Raw genomic sequence first — 22,594 nt, 5'->3', positions numbered from 1 at the left:
CCTCCACCCAGGGTGTTAACACCAGGACTCACCTAGAATTAAACTCTGCCTTTACTGTGCATAGGAAATAACAGTTCTCTGTATACAGGCACTAGAATACTTGTATTAAACACTCCGTCCAGAGAGAGATTGCCAGGTTGCTCTTTTCTTCATCTGTGTGAAGTTTCAGGTCCTTGATAGGCACTGCTGAACCACTCCAGATTTGCTTCAGAGCATCCATATGTGATAAAGGAAAGCGAAGTCCATAAAGCTTTAGAGGGATAGATTGTTTAGTACCAAAGGAAAAGAAAATTCTAGATTTTTGCATAAGCTTATATAATTCTCTCATATGAAATTTGTTTTAGAAAAAATTATTTACTTCAACGGTAATTAGATAATTCACAGAAGTAACAATGTACTTCAACAGTAAAGTTGTTGCAGAATGCTTGCCATTCATCACACTTTTCCTTTAAGGCCACACTGTGTTTTAAAGCTGCTGCCTTAATCATCCATCCCTGTGCAAGTGTCCTATCAATCAAGTAAAATGGTGGTCCACACTGCACCTATAAATGTACATGACCTTCAATCACAAGAAATTATCCCAGCCATAACCCAAACAATAGGAAAGACATGTTTTTAGGTGAACACACCTGTGTTTCCTCATCTTTTCCCATCATGTGTGCCTGTCTCAGATTCTTCAGAGAATGATAGATGTAAGCCATCATTTGTGGAGCTTCATCCTTTAAAGGAAATGTCAAGTTATCAACAAGAAAAAGATCGAGGGGTTCAGTATTAGGAGGGTTTAAAAATAATTCACCACCAAAGAAAAATCTTCTGAGGGGAGCTAGGGGGAATCCTCCCTGTGTAGCTCTGACTGGCTTAGAAGTAGCTATGTAGCCTTAAATTCAGAGACCTGCCTGACATGAAGACATACAGCATCAGGCCTACTCCCAGGAAAATCTTAAAGCCTTGGGCCTTGGTCCTCCACCAAAATTTACTCAATTCTGTTCAGAATCCTGTGGGCACAAAGTTACAAATACAGCTGTTGATACTTGAAGTCACTGTTTTAGAGAAACCAGCATGTTAAAGAACTTGATTTATGTGTCAATTTATCAGGGAGTTTCTTCCTTGAATCATCTGCACTTTGTTCTATCAAAATTTGATGTTTCTAGGACAAACTAGTAAGTTATAAAGTGGCCAATTGTTGAGATATATGAGCTATGTTATTTTAGTAAATAGTTTTAGTAAACTTCCATTTAAATTTCAATAGTGTCAAAATGATCTCTACTCCCTTCTGTCCCCATCCTAAATGGGGCAACCTATTTTCTTCCACATCATTCCTTGTCATTGCTTAGCTAATAAAGGCCTGGGCCAACATACAATGTCTCACACTTATTAGTTATCAGAATCATTAGGCTTTTTTGAAAACAAGGTATGAGTGTATACTTCAGTGGTTTTATTTATGTCATCCTTCTCCAGGCTTTTTCCCGATGGCTGCAACCTGACTTTTTGCAACCCCCTCAATGTAAACAGGTAAACAGGTAAACCCCTAAGTATAGAATAGTTCTCACAGACTTAGTATTCTTTGGGGCTTAATAAATGGAAAGAATACATTTCAAACCAGGTGAAACTTGAGAATTTTTTTTTTCTTAAAAAAATTTTTTATGTCTATAGGTGTTGTGCTTGTATGTATGTATGTATACCACCTACATGCCTAGAAATTATGGAGGACAAGACATTGACTGCCCTGGAACTGGAGTTGGACAGTTGTAAGCTGCCATGTGGATACTGAGAATAGAAGCTGGGTTATCTTTAAGAGTAGCAACTGCTCTAACTACTGATCCATCACTCTAGCCATAGAAATTTACAATTTTAGGAAGCATTCCTATTAGCCAGTTTGGAGAACCACTCATAAAAAGGCCAAATCATAGGCTATAGATTTTGTTCTCTATGATCTACACTATAGAATTTAAGCCAGATCTCTGCAGTGTAGCCTGCAGTAGATTAGAAAGCAGAGAAAGAAGAGGATCTGGGGATTAGGTTAAGCCCTAAACTCCCTATAGGAAGGACAGTTTAGAAGAGGAACTATGAGACAGTCATTATCCAACTGGAGTAACTTGAGATTCATGGCAGTAGTATAAACAGAGGACATCACTTCCTTCTGCATACTTACAGATTGATTGTCATCTGGCCCTACTGTGAGGACAACGTGGTCTCTAAACTGCAGTCTTATTGTGCTGTCCAGCGTTGGGAACTTTTCAGCTAGAACAGAAAACCATCAAAAAGTAACCAAGAGATTCAAACTTGCTTGCAACACATCTTTTAGCTCACATTCTCCCAAGTACTCACTTGTGTATGGTGATAATTAAAAGTGCAGCTTGCACCCCCATGGATCTCATTCTTACAGTGATACAGACGTATCATTATGTAAATAACAGCACAAGTTAATAGTGAATTAGAGGGCCAGGTGTGGGGCTCTGTGAGAGGGTGCTTCTCTAGCATGAACCTCTGTATTTGTGCCCTGTATTCAATTCCCAACCCCACACACAAAAAGCACATTAAATAGGTATAAATAAGCCCACCAAAGCACAGTGGATGGAAAGAAGTGTGTTATTTTCTGTGCACTGTGGAAGGAATGAGCTGTATGACAATGGCACATGATCTAGTCCAGTAAGTCAAGCATTGTGTCCTTTAAGACTATCCAGTCTTTCTAAAGTAAATTAAAAGAACCATAAAAAACAAGCTGGCCTTTTAGGGTCATTTGGTCTGGAAAGCATTAAAGAATCATAACTTTATTGAATATAGTAGCTAAACTTGGGAAACCATTAAATAAGCATTCTTAACCATATATAGAGATTTACTTAGCAAGTTATGTTCTCCTAAGGATAAATTACTGGTAAAATATGCCATTGTTAATAGATGCAATCAAAACTAAATGCTAAGCTTCCTTCAAATACTGTATAATAAAGATGTATATAGAATCATTGTAAATAGGGCCTTATGTTCTTTAGTGGTTGTCACGTCTTGATAGGTAAGACAGGAAAAAGATTCTTGCTGGCCTGAGACAAAGGGTTAGCCCCAGTCAGCACTAGGTCTCAGCATTCTCTTGAACACTGCTTAACAGAACATCATTGTCAGCCAAAATTACGGTGACTGACAGGTCAAAATGTAAAAGTACCACCATGCATAACTGCATCTGAACTCAAGCAAAAATGAAAACACTGCTCAAATTATTAGTGACCCAACCCTCCTCTACCCTGCTTCCTGAGTGAAGGTGCGGCTTATCTGAGGTAACTTAAGCCTCAACCATTATTTCCACACACTGGGTAATACATAGAAGAGACTCACCTACTTCCAGACAGCACCAATTCATACCAATGCTTTGCTTCCATGAATCCTCTCGAAATTGAAATGCCCTAAGTTAAGCCCACACACTGTAAATTCTTTCTAATGCCTTTTTCGGAGATACTCCATAGTTCTCAATGTGTGCAGCTTTCTCATTGCAGCATATCAAATTATACAACTTTGACCTTGGGAACGTATTCTTGATAGCTTTTGCTAAAGGACACTGACATCACCTATCTGGCAGTGCATTATATCAGCTGAAGACTAGACCTATCACATATTAGCCACCTACAACTTGGGAGATCCATGCTATCTTTGACCATTTTTTTTATTTACCTGGTGGTGACAGCATTTTAATAGGCTTGCCTTAATTCTAATAAAATGTCAATATTCAAGTTCTCCAATAGTTCTCAATATGAATGACTACTCAGAAATACATTCCTCAATCAAAATTAGTTATTTCCTAAAACACTGTTGGCAAATTGTTATGAGAGCAGCATTGTCTGTCAAATCATATACACTAAGGAGAGATTGCTGGCCACATGAAGCCTAAAATGTTTCCTATGTTCCATCAAGATAGAGACCACCCAGTAAAGCATCAAGCATGCCCCAATACCCCCAGCACCCAAAAAGAAACATCAAGCTCTACCTGGTTCCAACAAATCTGTTCCATTTTCCAAGAAGTAAGGAGGAAGTCTGCACATGACAAAATCCTTCTTCATGTCTGATGGCAGCAGTCCTTTTCTGTCCTCTAGCTGGTCTGCAAGAGTCCTGAGAAAGCCACTCACCTTTCTCTTTGCAGCAGTTGGGGTTTCCACTTGCTGAAAGTAAAGATGTGAAGGCTGACTGGATGCTGGTGGAGGTAGCTACCTGAGTCAGTTTTCACTGTAGTAGGCTGAGCCTCAATCTCAACACTATGGCCTAACACTCACTGATATAAAAAAGCATGTCATCCCATGGTGGGGAGGGACAGCCTGGACCTTAAGAAAGGGAAGCCTATTACTTCCTTGCTCATTTACATTGTCTATCACTTGTTAAAATGTAAATAAAAACAATAGAACAATTTTCAGAATTTTGCTTAGAAAGGGGGCTAATACAGTACGGTCCAGGCTCTGTCTTTGGAAAGCAGGTCACTGATGACCTTAGGTAATGGAAGCAACCTCTGTTCTACGCAGCCTAGATCAACTTACTGTCTACAAGCTAGACAAAGTGTACTCCTATTCCAAATGCAGAAACATACACCAAGGCCCAGGTCTGCATGTGCCTCTTCTCAAACTAGAAACCTGATGTGTGCTCTGTACAGATCTGGGGCCATGTTTACCTCTTCAACTATTTATTCAGCCAATATTCTCAGTCTTACTACTGCTTTGAAAAATAAAAATAAAAACAAACAAAACTACCAAAACAACAATCAAATAGTCACAGAATGGCCCCACATGAAGCCACACTCCATTTGCTGAATAAATCCTGCAGCTCAGCACAGAAGGCTAGCTCATTTCATCTTGGAAGAATGCTCTTGGGTCCTTAGGAGGCAGGGCTTTGGCTTATCTGGTCTCCCTGGCTTGCCACCTCCATTTCTATCTGCTTGTTCTTACCATGAGCATCCTCCGGGGTATTCCAGTCCTTAATGCCAAATCTTCCTTTGCAATGTCAAATACAAGCGCAGAAATGGAATCCAAAAGGAAATCTCCCCATGAACTAGAACATGAAACAAGAAAATGAAAATAACCAAAGTAGGTAATGAGCAAACAATATATGTAAATACCCATCACTAGCAATGCTGCCAACTGGTGTCCTGCTTGCTCATTTCCAAGGACTCAGAAAATTAAAGAGATACTACTACAAAAACTGAACTTCAAAGGATCAAACTAAACACAAGCCTCTATGGGGAAAGCTTTATGGAAAATTCTGACAGTCAATAAAAGTCCTAGGTAACAGACAAATCTCTACTTGTGTTGCCAGGAGGGCCCGCTTGTTCGTCTCGGCAGCCCAGCTAGCTTAGTCCCGAAATAACCACACAGAAACTATATTAATTAAAACACTGCTTGGCCCATTAACTCTAGCTTCTTAATGGTTAACTCCTACATCTTATTTAACACATTTCTTTCAATCTGTATATCACCACGAGGTCTACCAGAAAAGTTTCAGCACATCTACCTCCAGTTGCAGATCCATGGCGTCCCTCTGACTCCGCCCAAATATTGTGTATAATTGTTTGTTTACATTTAAAAGGGGATATGATATACACATGAATAATTTGCAGTGGTATGAATCTTGGTTTATTGATACAAATTTAAGGTCAATTTTGTTATATGTATTCTGCTCTTGATTAAGGCATTGTGATTGCATAGTTCATTTAAAAAATGTAATGTATAATTTAAAAATATAGGTTAATAGATAATCATCTTTAATAGTCAAGATTGTAATCACGTTAGATTTTCTAGATGTATAGATATATTTCAATTAGTTAGGTATTCAAATCTTTCAGAGACCTTCAGAACATGGCATTTAAATGTTTTAAAATTTTAGGACTTTTCATAACAATGAGACACATCTGCTCCTGGCAGCACCAATCTACTTCAAGAGAAAGATAGCCATTAAATAGGCTCCTTATGGATTCGGTTAGCCATTTGAGCAAAAAAAAAAAAAACTGCTCTTGCCTAGACTGCTTCACTGGGCATACAGGACCTGCCCAAAAAAAAAAAAAAAAATATGACTGCTAAACTTGCCTAAAGGTGAGATGATCCTTCGGGGTTCCTGTTTCATAAAAGAGTCTGCAAGACATTCTGCAGGATACAGAAAAAAATGACTAAACTGTCTTTAAAATTTCCTACTTCATAAAAAAGTCTGCTGGATAATATGGGCCTGCAGGCTGAAGATGGATGCCCCAACAGTACAGAAGAACTTTTGGTAACTGTCCAGGCAGCGAAAGGTCTCTGTCAATTGTAGAGTTTTGGAAGTTGCTTATAATGTACTTCCAAGTTTACATAGGTAATATTATATCCTTCTAAAGTCTTCGATGGAATTGAAAAATTTATATAGTTTTTAGTTATGATAAAAGATAAAGTAGATATAAATACTGTAACTACAATGCTTGCTTGATAACTGTTTTGTTATATGTAATTTTACTATGTTGAAGCCTTCCTTTTTGTTTAAACAGAAAAGAGGAAATGGTGTGGAGGTCCTTCTGTCTTTGTGTTGCTTTCATTGGTTAATAAAAAAACTGCTTTGGTCCTGTTGATAGGGTAGAATTTAGGTAGGCAGGGAAGATAGAACTGAATGCCAGGAGAAAGACAGGCAGAGTCGGAAATATACCATGGATCCATCAGAGACAAACGCTGGGAATTTTACCCGGTAAGCCACTGCCACGTGGCTATACACAGATTAAGAAAAATAGGTTAAATTAAGATGTAAGAATTAGCCAATAAAAAACTAGAACTAATGGGCCAAAGAGTGATTTAATTAATACAGTTTCTGTGTGGTTATTTCAGGTCTAAGCTAGCTGGGTGGCCAGGATGAACAAGCAGCCCCTACTTGAAACATACTTGAACAGTGATACGCCACATTTTACTTAGTAAGAGGGAAGCTGATCCTTAGTAAAAAATCCACCAACATCAACAGTTTAAAACAAAATTGATTTCTAATAATGGTTTTACTGGAGGAGAAAGCAAGCCAGTGGCCAAAAATAATACCTAGAGATAAATATCAGTGTTGAATTAACTTTGCCTCCTCTGAGGTAGTTAGAATTGTCTCTTTTCTGCCTCTGTGGCAGTTAGAATTGGCTCTTTCCCAACCATGTACCAGTTTAAGAAAGAAAAAAAAAAACACTCTGTGGGGTTGCTTTCTTTAACACTTCTTAGCTTGTTTAAATTTCTCCAGTGTCACCAGCAGATTTCAAATTGAGGGCTATAGACAAGATGAAATTACATACGGCTTCTTCTGCTTCTGAGGAAAACTGGCACTCTCCTGCTTCCCATCCTAGAAGACTGGCAAAGGAGGGCACAGAAGCCTCGAGACATACTTTCACCAAAACCTCCACTATGTGATGGTCACACTAATGTACGACTTAATGCCTCAGTCTCCATAACCCTTGCTGAATGTGGAGGACAGAGCAGATCTGTGAACGAGGAAAACACATGCTCCCTTTGCAGGTTTTTGGGTGGAAAGCACATGCCAACAGCTCATATAGGAATTTGATGGCAGACAAACAGTGTTCTTCTCAGAGTAAGAATATTGATCTTGGGAGTTTCTAAAAATTAGGAATAATAACACCTCCTGAGGGATTTTCTTTGTATTACCTAATTCAGTCTGCAGAAGTCCACACAGCAGGCCCCTGTTACTTCAATCATGCCTCTTTGAAAGGCGTTAAGCTGTACATTTCCTTACCACAGTAGGAGCCCAGGTTCAGAGCACAGAACACCTCTCAGATTACATTTTTGCATTCTAACTCCCTTTTTTCCTATCCAAATCAGGTCTAGACTAGGTACATCAGTTACAGTGCCCACTCACAGCCCAGACCAGCAACCTATAACTTGGAAAACTCTTCCCTAGCCCAGATGATTGGTTTAAGGTAACAAAAGATGGGCGGAATTGATAATATTATATATACAAGGTGCAAAGGAAAAGGAAGAGAGTGAAAAAACACTGGCAAGATGGATCAGTGAGTAATGGCACTTGCCAGGAACGTCAGATTGTGACCCCTGGAACCCACAGTGGGAGGAGAACACAGCTAGCTAGCTCTAGCATGCTCCCCCTCCCCCAAGTTCTTGCTCTCACACACTAAAGAAGGCTTGGAGTGGTTAAAAGAACTTAGCTTTGCTTCCCAGCACAAACATATGGTGGCTCACGGCTATCTGTAACTCTAATTCCAAGGCACCAAACACCCTTCTGTGGCCTAAAAGGGCACTAGACATATATGCAGTACATATGTACAAACACACATTCAGCCAAACATCAATATACAGAAAACAAAATAATCTTTAAAAACAAGGAAAAGAAAATTAAAAAAAAAAAAAACAAACATATGATAATGACAAGAGCAATGAAAGGAAAGCAGTAGTAAGAAGGCCAGAATTCTACCACAAAGCCACCAATGCTCTGACCAAGCAAAATTAGGAAGTGAGGGATTAACTGTGTAACTGTAATGATGGGGAACCAGAAGACAGACATTTATAGGGCCAGCTATGTGAATGCCAAGCTCACACTCTTCTCCCTCCCTCCATTGTCCCTACTCTTCTTTTTCCATGTGTGTGAAAATGTGAGTATATTTGTCAGTGTGTGTGCATGCATGCTGAGGCCGGAGAAGGATATCAGGTGTCCTGTTCTACCCCTCTCTGCCACATTCCTTTGAGAGAGGGTCTCTTAGCAGAACCTGGAGCCATGCTGGTAGCCAAGTCCCAGTGATCCCCTCATGCTGTCCATAGCACTAGGGTTATAGGTATATGCACACCATTCCAAACTCCTTTACTTTTACATGGATGCTGACATCCAAACTGAGGTCCTCATGCTTGCATAGTAAGCACTCTTATCCACTGGGCCATCTTTCTATGCCCCCTCCTCATCTTGACTGGCCTCTGAGATTTTCTCTTCTTTACCTAGTCAGGTATTTTCAAAAATAGAAACCTGATACCAAAATTTAGGCCTTCCAATTGTGTGCAAGTGGCACTAAGCTCAGGCAAGCCAGGATGCAGCTACTTCCCCTAGTAAATCTCCTGAACATGGGTGAGTTTCAGGGAGCAGTCATGAGGAAGCAGAATTATACTTACTAACTTGTTTTAACAAGTTGCTGCTCTTCAGTAGGAGCAACCTGATGGTCTTTGATCCTGGAATGCTGTCTCCTACCTCCCATGACCTTCTGACCCATGCCTACTTAGTCATCTATTGAGACTCACTCAGATGAATGTCAAGTCTTCCCATGAGTGAGAGCCAAGTTAAGCTAAACATATTCCTCTAAGCTCCAGGGGTCCCTTATAACCTTCTGTGATTATACCCATGGTTACAGGTTTTCTGTTTTGCTTTCCCTTGCCTCCCTACGGTGCCCTCTGTCCTCTATTTTGACACTTTCCAGTATCTCTTACATAGAGTGAGATATATGAAATTGACAGTAGGATATCTAGCAGGCCATCACACAAGAAAACATGTCAAAGATATATGGATGTCAGCAGGAGAGGCAGCACAGAACAAAAGGGAAGTAGACAACTGCCTCAGGTCTATCCCGAATGTGGCTGTGGTGAGCGATAACGCAGAACTGTGCTAAGATACTAGGTTAGTAGTAAGCAAAGGCCTTACTTGTTCTGGTAGGTGCTAATGGTCACGTGAGTGGAGTGGGTCAGGCCTGATGGAGTTTCTGCCTGATGAATGGTCCCTCTGGGAAAGTACAACAAATCACCAGGCTTTAGGGGAAAAAAAAAATCAGAGTTAAATACACATCAGTCTTTTTTGCTTTAAGATGATAAACAAACATGTTTTAAGTTCTATATTCTAGAAATCGTTGTTCCAGGAACAGTCTCTGTGCTGGGTTCATAAGGTATCTATGAGCCCATCACTAGTTTATTTTCAAGGAAACACCAGCTGTATAGGATTGAGATGCAAGAGGTTAACACCGTGTTTCTGGGGCGGCTACTCCTCTTTCAGTCATAGAACCAGTGCAACTCGCTTAGTTTCTCTATCACAAAAATGGGACAACAGCCCCACAGCCTACTGCATTATTCAGAGGATTAAGGAAATGCTATTTCCAAGCACTGGGGTAGCAATGGGGTACGCTTTTATTACAGTCATTGCCAATCTTCATCTCTTGAGAATTTTCCTTAGACCTTCCTGACAATATCTTTGTATCGTACCTACCATGAACTCAGAGCCTACCCCAGAAAAGAATGAAGTATAGAACATAGATCAATATATGGACAGATAGATGATCTAGATTTAAGAATCTATCCTATCTCTATCTAACCCTAAAATCTGGATAAAATTAAAAATCAGAGTTTTCACGGAGAGGGGAGAGGTAAGCTATTTCTAATCTATCCTTTTCTCTCTTCTAAACCAATGACAGAAATACTCTGTTCTTCTGCCCTGAGATACTTTTGCCTTAATCTCATCCAGAATACATTTGTCTAGTAACTAAGAAGAAAAGGAATCATGAGCTGCTCAACTCCTCTTTCAAAGTAAAGAAAGCAGTCATGATCTGTTGAAAACTCAGGAGCCTAGGAAACAGTGCTCAAACATATCAGCTTAAAGGGAATTTAAAAGATGTTCTTCAAAACAAGAGAAGATACACTGTAGTATTAGGAGCGGCGGGGCTGCGTCCCCAGCACCCCGGATGCCTGGCTAGTTTATGCCTGAAATAACAACACACAAATTGTATTCATTTAAACACTGCTTGGCCCTTTAGCTCTAGCCCTTACTGGCTAATTCTGATATCCCAATCAACCCATCTCTAATAATCTGTGAGCACCGGTCTTACCGGGAAAGATTCAGCATATCTGACCTAGCGGCTTGCTCCATCGCGTCTGCTTCAGAGAGCAGAGCTATCACGTCTACCCGGGAGAGGGGAGCATGGAGCATGGCATCTCTGCTCCAGAGCAGAGCTGTCGAGTCTGAGCTCACTTCCTCTTCCTCCCAGCGTTCTGTTCTGTTTACTCCTCCCACCTATCTTCTAACCAATGAGGGCCAAGCAGTTTTTTATTTAACCAATGACCTTCCTCCATCAATACACATGTCTGTGTATGTGTGTATAAAGTACGCATATGTGTATGCATGAAGTATAACGTGTGCATGTATGAAAAGTACATACATGTGTGTGTCCTTGTGTGTGCTATGTACATATTATGAAGTGTGCACATGTGTGTGTATGTATCTCTGTGTGTGTAAGAGCTTGCTTGGCTGCTGGTTTACTCTAAATGATGTCAAAATGGCAGTACTTCAAGTAAACAAACATTTTTTTTTTTACTTACACACACTGTTTATCAATTCTGTACTACCCTGAGGCCTTCACATATATATTTCATTCATTCCACGAGAATTTGAATGCTGCCCTCAGTCCTTTTGGGAAAGAGAAGGATGCAAATTCTTCCCAGAAGGAATGAAGTTCTGCTAGCACCAGTGAGGCCATCTAAAGACTTCTGGCCTTAGGGACTATAATAAATTAAATCTATGTTGATACAACAATCACTATAATAAAGAGACTTAAAGACATACCAACATCTCACCCAAGGAATTTTATTGTAAAGGAAGTACCAAAATGATACATTTCAATCCCCACAGCCCACAAGGTAAATATTATGATCTCCTGATTTAGATAAATAATTTTTTTGCTAAAAGGAACTGCAGTGACATCAGCTTAATTCTTATCTATCTATGCCACATCCCCAAGCTTAGAGTAGAAGGGCTTCTGCATCCTGAGACCCACACGTAGACCCACACAGGCTAACTACAATAGTGGGAAGGTGGATAAGGGCTTTGGAATTTTCATTACAGCTCCCCGACTTCTATATCACAGTGTGGTGGTTTGAAAAAGAATGGTCCTCACAGGTTCATGTTTAAATACTTGGTTCCCAGTTGGTGGTTGCTTGGGAAAGATTAAAAGGCATGGTCCTGCTGGAGGTGTGCCACTGGAGGCAGGCTTGAAGCTTTAAAAGTCTCCCTGCCTGTTTGCAGTATGAGATGTGAGCCCTCAGCCATTCCTGCCATCATTACTTCACTCCTCCATTATGGACTCTAACCCTCTGAAATCATAAGTCCAATTAAGTGATTTGTTTTATAAGTTACCTTGATCATTATGTTTTATCCCGCATTACAAAGGAAACTAATACAGAGTCCATCTGAAGAGGCTTATTGTGCAATCCTTGGTTACCAGGCCCCACAACAGAGTAGAGTGTGAGCAGGACAATGCATTTTGAATGAGTATGATTGTGCTCTAGTAAGCTATCTAGGAAGCCAGCATTTTGGTCAAAGTGCACATAAAAACATCATTATTTATTCATATTTCCTATAATTTAAGCACCCAATCAAAACGAGGATACTGTTTCCTCCTAGCTTTTGGCAGGCAAATCTTAAAATCAGTGAAGAGACATAGGTACAGATAAGAATTAGGCACTAGTTATACCCTGAAGATGCAAGAAATATGGGAACACTATCTACACACAAAGTAAGAATCTCTGCAGTGGTCTAAGTCAATCATTCTATATTGCTACTAATGAAAATATTTCCTAATAAAGAGCATGAAATGAAGTGTATTTATGAAGTATTTCTGTATCTCTACATCCTTTTCTCAGGATCCTCTCCCGCCTGAGCCTGGCCATGTTCTCATCCAAACTAACTGAGCAAGATACATGCTAACTGAGGAAGCAATACATGCTCAAGCTACTTGGCTCCCTGGAGAAGGAAGTCATGAGCACTTTCCTAGCTACTACTCACCTAGCAACCCTATGCTGGGGAGGGGAAGGGCTACACTATCAGGAAGAAAACAGGTGGTACTGGAATTTCTGCCAAGAAAAGGAAGGGCACCTTGGCTGTGTTCTGCTTCCATGCTAACACTGAGTTAAATGTGGAAAAAGAAGCCAAGGTCAAATCTTCACATTTACTTTAGAGAAGTTGGTGATTCAATGAATTCAATTTATTTCTGCTGAGCTCAATCATACATGGAGACAGGACAGTTCTGGAAGATGAATAGAAGACTACCTTAGTTCACTTTTCTTTGACCTTACAGAAGACCCTGTTCTGGTGGGCGACAGTGAGAGCTACCTATCCCTGGAATCCTCAGGATACATTCCCACAGGGATCTTTTCACTACTTGGAAACTGCCTGAACTTGTCATAGTAAGAGATGCGCATATGCCCCACCCATACCTTCAATATGAAGTCGTGCGTTGGTGTGCCAATCCAGGCCTCAGGCTCCACACTGTACTCACGTGCCAGGGGCACTGTTGGGGAATAGAGACGCCAGTGTTTCTCTCCCTCCAGCTGCAGGATAAAAACCTACAGAAAGCCATACATCCGAGAACATGAGAAAGCTTCCTGACAACCTGTAGGCAAAGAGCTTCTAGAACCTTCAAACATCAGCAATGCCCACCCCTTACACAAACCTATGCTGTCACCTCTAGTAATCAGGAACCGTGTGGCTGCACAGAGGAAAGTCATAACCTCTGATAGAAAAATCTGACATAAGAACCCAAAGCTTAAAAATTACAAAGAGCCTCGGCAGATATAAAAACACTAATTTTTTATTCTTCATTTGGCTAAAACTATCTTAATATTCTCCTAAGAATATTTAAAAAAACACTTTGGACAATATGTTTATAGCAAATAGCTCTCAGAGGAATAAAGGGTTTTTTTTTTTGTTAATATCTGTGTTCACACCTTGTATAAGTACAGAAATAAAACTACAAAATAACCAAGTCAATGAGTTAACTTTTTTGGAAGTCACATAAGAATGAAATCAACACTTGTCAACGTGCCAAGGCTTAAGTAGAACCAGGACCTTCATTCAAACTGCACCAAGATTTTTACAAGTGGAAAAAATACACATATTGTTGGCAGTCACTGAAAACGGACAAAGTAAAAGCAAATGTAAGGACTGTGATCTTACCTTACTTTGTAATTTTTGTAAAAGTCATATTTTTGTTTGTTTCTATAGAGAATTTCCAAAAAATCCTGTTTCTAAAGACTGTAGTTTTTGGTCTTTTTATTAGCAAAGCTGCAGCCAGGCCCCTGCCTTGAGGATGAGCAGGAAACCAGTCTAGGGAATACACTTTAGCTCAACATACCAACTTGGAGATGAGGTCAGGATCTCCAAAGAGGTCAGAGAACCACCCTCCAGAGTAATAACGTCAACCCTGACAACCGACCAGGCCTGGCTCTCAGCATCTCCTGCTTTCCAGCCTGGGCACTATGATTCCTCTCTTACCTCGACATCATCATAATGGGGAGGGAGGCCTTGAGATCCTGCTGGAGTCATGTATACATTTGAGCCGACCAAGGAGCCAAAGTAACTTTCCAGCTTTTCCTGGATCCTCCAAAACTCATTCTTTGACAAAGAAAAAAGAAAAGGAGTGTGAACAGAAAAAAAAAAAGCAAATGTTCTAGTTATGATTTCCTATGGTGATGCATTAAGCCAGTCTAAGGCTCTAACAGAAAATAAGTACAAGAATTTACATTTGGGAGCTCCTGAAAAATAGTTAAAGGGGAGCAGTCTGGGAGGGGGTACAGACAGGAATGAGAACAAGGTGAGCTGAACTTCCTCTCCAGTCACTCATCAGCTGTAAAGCAGACTGAGGAGCCACATAAGCCAGAACTGAGAGATCTGAGTTACCTAATACAGGTAAGAAGTCCGCAAGTAGGCCTTGTAGATAACAGCATATCCTACTTCTAAGTTCTTAACCCCTGCTAATTTAATACCCTTTTTAACAATTCTGTCTCACAGAGTAGGAAATCATTAACACCAGTTTACAAATAAGGAAAGCAAAGCAGAAAAGCACACAACTATTAACCTCAGCTAAGATACCAATCTGGGCAGCCCAGCTCCAGAATCTACACCTTTGAGACAATTTGGAAAAGGCAAGTCACTTACTCTAAACACATACTAAAGAGACTAAGCTTCATACATATGAACGAACAGTGACTGACACATAGATGCTATATTATAAACATTTGGCTTGTTACGTATACCAGTGAACATGGCTGGAGTTTTATCACTTAACTCAAACAAATCTAGTGTTAATAGCAGGTGGGGAAGAACTAAGTCAGCATGCAAAAAGCTTTTAGAGATGAAGACCACCAGATTTCCTTATTTACAAATCTGAGAGGTTCTCCTTAGCACACAAAAAAATAATTTAATGGCCTCCAAATAGCTCTGAAGAGTTAACAGAGCTCCCAGAGAGCCTAATTTATTTTGGATAGAGGCAACAGGACCTGGCTCTCTAATTATTTCTTAGTGGTATCTGGCACCACTAAGAAGCCAGGCCTCGGCTCTTGCTCTCTAGTGTCCCAAAGGATCTTTTAGAAATGTATAGTAAATTTGTGGCTCCATAAACATCAGTTACCACTAAGTGGCGGAAAAAAGCACTGGTACGTAATTGATGAATGTATCTCTTTTATTAAGAGCTACCCAAAATGCTACCAGTTCTGCTGCTTTCCCATTTATCTTGGCTGTCTGATTTTTGTATCTTCAAACTGTGCCTATTATTAAAAGATGTAGAATCAAACCATGTCTGTCAAGGTTGCAGTTACAAGCTCAGTGACTATATTTACTAAAGGATGCTATCCTCACTTACAATGTTCTGTTGATAATATATTAAATGCCTTTCTTGGCTACCCATCTGGTAAATCATCCTGTCACAGCCCTCAACTCTGAAGCCTCCACTTGGAAAGATGTAAACAATAAAAGGAAATAACCTCAGTTTTCACCTTGATGCTCCCATGTTACTTAAAATACAGCAATGGGGCAGAACACAGAGATCCCTCCCACAATATGCAAAAATTAATCAGTGCATTGAACACATCCTAGAGGTGCAATGTTACTTTAATGAAGCTATAAACTTTAGAGTCTGGTTTTTGCAGCTCTATGATACTTAAACTATCTACCTATCATTGCTGGAGATTCAAAATATCTAGCCAGAGACTGGTTAGATGGCTCAGTGAGTGAGAACATCTGTTTTACAAGCAGAAGAACCAGAGTTCAGCTACTTAGTATCCACGTAAAAGCTGATGTAGCAAAGAACTTTTGTAATATTAATACTGGAGATAGGGAGCAGAGACAGTTGAGTCCCCAAACTCACTGACAATCCAACCTAAACAAATGGTTAGCTCCAGAATCAGTGGTAAACCCTGATCTCAAATATATAAGGTGGAAGCAATCTAGGAAGATACCCAACATTTTTCTGTCCTCCACACATCACACATGCATATATAAGTGGGCACATTACATACACAATTTCATCAAAAAGGTAGATGTCCTCCTAAGTTTAAATGTATTTAAAGACCAAATAGATGTTATGCGTTCTCAAAATGATTTTCATCTTCAAATCATACATTCAGTTTTAAGCTGATGTGTGGCCAAATGCTACCATTTTCATATGTATGACAACTTTGCTATGGGGAGATCCATTACCTTAAATCTCTGTGGTTGATGAAACTGAATTGTTGCCCTCTTCTGATCAAAATCTTTTCTCAGCTGAAGGAAGTGTACTTTGCCATTCTTATTTAAAACCTTCTTCTTCCCATTGATGCACCGGCAGACATTCACATCTTTTCCATAATACAACCCTTGAAGGCAGAGCCTTTTCAGATCTGAGAATCTGAACAGAGACTGGTAACAGGTGGCCAGTGAAGGGTTATCCCTCTGGATGAGAAGGGGCTTTTGTTCCCAGAATTCCTTGAAAAAAGTCTCTACCTTGATGGGTGAGATTAAACTTTCAAAAAGAGCAGTGGGGCTGTCGAAATTTAATGTGAACAGCTTGTCAGACTCATCTACCTTCGCCTGCTTACAGGGAACAGGCCCATCTTCTTCTGGCCCATTCACTGTAGGCTGTGCTTTCTCTGACATTGTTCACAAAGAGGGAGGAAATGCAAACCTGCCAAAAGAACAAAAGACATGGTTAGGAATACAGGAGTGTACACACACACACACCATGTGACTGCAACCACTTTGCCTCTTTGAGAAATCATTAGTCAGTACTACTTCCTTTAAGATGAGACTGCCTTAAGTCAATGTCACTTCTTCCAAGATGATTCAGCCTTAAACACCACTCAATTTATACACTCATTTAAGGAAAACACCATTTTCTAAGTGTACAAGCACTAAGTCCTGGAAATCATTATTAATTAAGAGACTTAATTATCCCAAATTAAACCATTCAACTCTCTCTGCAGTTCTTACTCAAAGGTTTAGCCTGTGGCCACGGAAACAGTGAAACCAAAAATCTTGAATTTGGCTGTAGTCAGCACCATGTCCTGAATTTAATTAGATGCCCTCTCTATTACAAACATTTGAAAGAGAATCAGGAACAGCTGTCTGCTGCCAGGTGCTGCTCAACGTAATACCATATTAAGCCTTCCCAAGTAGAAGCCAATGTGCCCTTGGCAGTGACGTCACCTGGTGCCTGGAACGAGACTCTAAACACTGCAAACTCCACTTTCGAGTGAGATTATTCTTGCGAAATATCACTATCAGGGCACTTTGCCCATTAGAAAATTTAAAAGTTTTAAAAATGAAGGTTAAAAACAGGTACACGACAGGTCTTCAAAGATTAAATTTTTTAACTGAAACAAGACATCAATCACCACCACCATTAATCTCTAACAGCACTTCTCCAATTTAACATCAACAGAGACAAGAGGCATCAAATGGACCAGACACCCATGGTGACAACACTGCTGGTCTGTGGCACACATCTGGGTAGCAAGAGGATAAACACTCCCAAGCACCCCCAACAACTCTTATTACTTATATAGGTCCCTTTCATGTAAGTATAAGAACCATTAATTCAAACTATACAAATACTCACAGAATATAATATTTGCAAATATCATTTGCAAAAGCATGTTTGATTTTGGGGTGCAACTATATAACGAGACATGTAGTCTAAGCCTGAAATTGTGTATTTGAGATAACCAACTAAAGGAGGAAGGAATGATTTGGGTTAAGTTTTAGGGGCTTTCATCCACTGGATGGCTTTGTTGTCTGGGGCTTGTGGAAAATCTCAACATCACAGCCAAGAGGATGTGCTACCTCATGGTAGTGGGGTAAAGCAAATGGAAAGAGGCTAGGGTACCAATATCAAGGGTAGAAAGAACTTCTTTCCACCAAGCCCTGAAGAGTCTACTCAGAAGTGCCAAGACAGAGGCTAGCAAACTAGCTTTGAGCACAAAGGTTGGGGGAAGGAGGCCAATTTAAAATCAAAACCATAGCCAAATGCATTTATCCTTCATATATAGTTTATATGCACAGCCTGGGGGTAATTCTATGCCTACTTCATGTACCTCCAACTTGAGGTCAGGAAATTGTTTTCACTTACAGCATCATGTTGGTGCTCAGAAGTTTGGGGCATATCAGACCTGGATTAGGAATGTTCACCTTGTACAGCTTTTCTTTTTTGTCTTTCTTGTCCTCAGAAGAGGTTCCGTTTCTCTGATTCCTAACAAACTGCCTATTCCCAAAGAAGGCTGAAAATCATAGTGCTTATAAAATACCAAGTGTTCCTCAAGGCTTGTAACCTAAAATGCTATCACTTCCTATTGTGTTGAGTTACCAGGATGCAAGAAGCTGTCTTTCCCATTTAGCAACTCTGCGGAGTGAATGAGTATTCTGGTCTTGGAAGCTCTAGAATGATCTGCAACAACTAATTTTTAGAAGAGCTTTAAAAACGCAATCCACATATAAAGCAGACAAATTAAAAAGTGGAAAGTGAACAAGTCTGAAACTCTAACAGTGTGATTTTTATTTTAGCTTCTAAATTTTGTAACACCAAGAAGCTCAGTTCTTTCAAGAAGCAGAAGAGCATGGTGGCAAACTGTGACAAACTTATCCTACCAAAGCAGAGTAGGAGCTAAAGGACAATCTGTAAACGTAATGTTAGGATATGAGCTCAATGAGATAAACTTTCAGAAAATACTTCCGATATTCATTTTAATTCAAACCAAACTGCTTCAATCTTAACCCAAGTAATTGAAGCTTTGGTGATTTTTTTTTGTGGAAAAAAAAAACTGCCATAGCTGGAATTCTGAAGAGATAGAAATATAAGTATGAAGAAGGACCCAGTAAAGAACTCTTGTGAAGAGAGTGAAGGAAGAAGGCTATCACTCCTGTTTGAAAAGCCAGCTTGTGGTTGATACTAGGAACTGGATATTTCTGGGGAGTTTTTTACTACCATGAGATAAAATGCCTAAATATGCAACCAACACAGCTGACACCCTTTCTTCTCTGAAGGTTTGAGCTTTTGGTACATGCTAAGCAACCTGGTGGGCAACTGTTTCTACCTGCTGATACAACCAGGTTCTGGAACACTTGAGAGTGGCTTCATTAGAAGACCCTGGAACCTCGCACCTGGTCACTTCAGGAATTTATCCCATGCACATTTCGCGTAGCAAATTACTGAACCTCTCACATTAAACTTTTAAAACTGTTAAGACTATTCTCTTAGAGCACTAAAGGTGCTATCTTAGGGCACTGCTGTGTTGAAACACAGTAACCCAAGTTATCTGGGGAGGAAAAGGTTTATTTGGCTCTCATCATTAAAGTGAGGGCAGGAACCTGACGGCAGGGGCTAATGAAGAAATCATAGCTATGGAGGGGTGCTGCTAACTAGCTTGCTCCCCATGTCTTGTTCAGCCTTTCTTAGTGGAACCCAGGACCAGTAGCCCAGGGAGGGCCATACCCACAATGGGCAGAGCTCTCCCCCATCAATCACTAATTAAGAAAATGCCTTACCACTGGATCTTAGGGAGGCATTTTCTCAGTTGAGGTTCCCCACTTTCAGGTAACTCTAGCTTGTGTCAAGTTGACATAAGACTAGCCAGGATGGGTAACTTCCAAAGTAAACGTATATTTAAGGCACAAATCTCTTACCCTCACAATTGCTCAGTTTGTTATTTGAAGAGAGGAGGATGCAGGGGAAAGGACTGTTGCCTTAAGAATAACTTCTGAAAGAACTAGCACAGTCACCAAAAGGTAAGGTTAAAGTGCATAAAATACTTAATAAAACCACTTAAGGATTTTTCCCACCTACAATAACCAACAAAAGTCAACCCCAAGATATAGAACTTACCTTGCCTACTATTACACCATCTATTTCCCCCCTTTATTCACACTGAAATGATCTGAACCACAGTCAATTAGAAACTAACTTGTATGTTACTGGGTAAATATATACTTTACCATACACAACCTTTTTTTTTTTACAAGTTTTGACGGGCAGTGCATAGTAGGTACATAGCTACCCCATTAAGCCTTCTCCAAATATCCCAACCATTTTACAACCATTCCCCAACCATTTCAAATGCAGTAAAAGGCATAAGGTGGAACAAATTTCCAAGAAATACAGTAATTAAGAAGCGACTGCTTAGTCTAGAAAGGTGCAGTGCCTGCCTGTAAGCCCTGAAGACCACACAGATAAGAATATTTCTTTCTATAGAGCTAAGCGGGAAGGGGAAAACAAGTTCTACAGAGGAATTATTTTCAGTGAGTTGATTTCAGGCAGGTAAAGGTAAAAAAACTTCAAAAAGAGTCCCAGTTTACAAACTGGTAACAGCCATACCACTAATAAACTCTACAAAATATAAATGTCGGCACCCAACTACAGTTGACAAATTCCGTTTTACATTTTAGGGCGCCCTAATTTTTCTCAAGGTAAAATATAATGAAAAGAAGTCACAAGAGCTTCTTAGGGGACAACTAACAGCACTGCCAGTCACAAAAGTATACCAAAATTTCAAAAGCCTTACCAAACAAAACAAAACCAAGCCACAAAACAACAGTTGGGAGAGACAGGGGGCTTGCACGGAAAGACTATTCTGGGGGAGTCACCACAGACATCAGTACTTACTAACAGCTGGGGGGAAGGAGGGTTCGGGGTTCTCTCTCCACCTGAGCAGTATTTTTTTTTTTTTTTTTTTGGTTTTTCGAGACAGAGTTTCTCTGTGGTTTTGGAGCCTGTCCTGGAATTAGCTCTTGTAAACCAGGCTGGTCTCGAACTCACAGAGATCCGCCTGCCTCTGCCTCCCAAGTGCTGGGATTAAAGGCGTGCACCACCACCGCCAGGCCACCTGAGCAGTATTTTAACAGCAAAGCTTCTAACTCGCAAATTTCTAGATGGACATCAAACCTCTTGGATTACCACTTCTAATGCTGGAGGCAGAAACCTATATTCACAGACATTCTTAATTAATGCGAGGCCCAGCAATCTAAAGAACACTGGATTGATCTCGGCTCCATCAAACACACCTGACAACTGCATCCTGCGGGCCTGACAGATGGCTGACCACCTGACCCCCACATAGTGCAAGGAAAGACTCCCTCAAAGTGTCCTCCGGCCTTCACTGGCACACCGTAACATGTGTGCATCCACACATACAGAAAATAAAGAAAACGCTGAACTTTAAATTATATGTCGCTGTAACAAGATCAGCTGGAAACCTGAAGTAACTTTTCCGCACGCAGAAAGTTTCATTAATTCCGATGTCTCACTGACTGCTTTGGGGCATTGTGCAAACAGAATACGAATCATGTCGTACTGATGTACTAGGGGGTAGGGGGAGCAAAGAGGTCACAAAAAAAAATGATCTGAACCCCAAAGTTACAGGCATCCTGGTTATAAAGTGAGCCGGTAAAGCACGTCTCCCGGGACCGGAAGCGCAGGTACTGAGCGGTGGGACGAGCACCCAGACTTCCTGAAACCTGTTTCTAGTCACCTGTTGGACAACCAGGGGTCCGGCAGTCAAGTCTTCCCCACGAAAAGAGAGAAGCCGCACTCCAAGTCAGGACCGAGCAACCAGCCCCGCGCCCCGCCTCCGCCTGCAGCAGCTCCGCTCGGGACCGCCAGGCGAGCACGTGGCGCACGCCCCTCCCCGCAGCCCGGTCTGCGCGCGCAGCCTGGCTCTAGCACGCCCGGGACCGCGGACCCCGCCACTAGACCCGCGGTCCACGCTGTCCTGTCCCCAGCCCGCCAGCCGGGCAGGGCTCTCCGGAGCCGCACCTCTCACCCCGACCCCAGACACCAGGGCACGGGCCTACCGGGGCACCTCACTCACCCCGCACGGCCTGTTGCGCGTCGCTGCGCGCTGTCAGGACCACGGCATGGAAGGGCGGGGCGGCGTGGGCACGTCCAAGGCGTGCTCCCGCTCTGGGCCCCGCCCCCGAGTAGTGGCCCCGCCCCTGCCGACGCCTACAGGGCTTCCTCTGCCTGGTGCACCACCTTAGGCCTGAAAGGTGGCATCTATGAACTTAAAAATCAGTGGATGTGAACTTCCTTTTTATGGTTGATACTTCCGAATCTGAATTTAGGGGGAAATCTAAAAATTTGGAGAGTTTTCTTTACATGCACAGAAACATGCTGTCCTTGCTTGGTCCAAAAAAGATCCAAACTGTTTTTCATTACTGATGGCTTTAATATTTATACAATTATTACTACCCTAACAATTTTGGTACCAACCATATTATTTAAACGTCTTATATTTCACTCCAGTTTTTTTTTTCGAGACAGGGTTTCTCTGTAGCTTTGGAGCCTGTCCTGGAACTCCCTTTGTAGACCAGGCTTCATTCTAATTTTTAAAAAGAATTTTAT

General features: G+C 41.0%; 1 protein-coding gene across 4 annotated transcripts; it reads right to left on the bottom strand.

Moving 5' to 3' along the window:
• Positions 1–33: 33 nt before the first annotated feature.
• Riox2 (ribosomal oxygenase 2) lies at positions 34–22,148 on the bottom strand. 4 transcript variants are annotated; one of them, XM_075950000.1, is made up of 10 exons: positions 22,062–22,148; positions 16,426–16,888; positions 14,224–14,343; positions 13,167–13,295; positions 9,613–9,716; positions 4,920–5,022; positions 3,974–4,145; positions 2,153–2,241; positions 630–719; positions 34–250 (listed from the first exon to the last, which is right to left on the bottom strand). In XM_075950000.1, the coding sequence occupies exons 2-10, from the start codon at positions 16,858–16,860 to the stop codon at positions 92–94; spliced, it is 1,401 nt and encodes a 466-aa protein (XP_075806115.1). In that variant the 5' UTR covers positions 16,861–16,888; positions 22,062–22,148; the 3' UTR covers positions 34–91. The 4 variants fall into 4 exon arrangements, with proteins under 4 accessions (XP_075806115.1, XP_075806205.1, XP_075805945.1 ...); XM_075950090.1 differs by lacking the exon at positions 22,062–22,148 and adding an exon at positions 21,723–21,851; XM_075949830.1 differs by lacking the exon at positions 34–250 and adding an exon at positions 345–542.
• Positions 22,149–22,594: the final 446 nt, after the last annotated feature.

This window comes from Microtus pennsylvanicus, chromosome 1 (genome assembly GCF_037038515.1).
Source record: "Microtus pennsylvanicus isolate mMicPen1 chromosome 1, mMicPen1.hap1, whole genome shotgun sequence".
In the NCBI taxonomy this organism is placed as follows: Eukaryota; Metazoa; Chordata; class Mammalia; order Rodentia; family Cricetidae; genus Microtus; species Microtus pennsylvanicus.
This window is presented reverse-complemented; position numbering and strand designations above follow the sequence as displayed.

Excerpts from the sequence above, each read along its gene's own strand:
- Riox2 (XM_075949830.1), bottom strand. The coding sequence starts at position 16,860 with ATGTCAGAGAAAGCACAGCCTACAGTGAATGGGCCAGAAGAAGATGGG. Across the intron at positions 9,717-13,166 it reads CGCACGACTTCATATTGAAG|CCTGGTGATTTGTTGTACTT; the intron begins GTATGGGTGGGG and ends TTTCCCCTAAAG. Across the intron at positions 4,146-4,919 it reads TACCCCGGAGGATGCTCATG|CAAGTGGAAACCCCAACTGC; the intron begins GTAAGAACAAGC and ends CTTTACTTTCAG.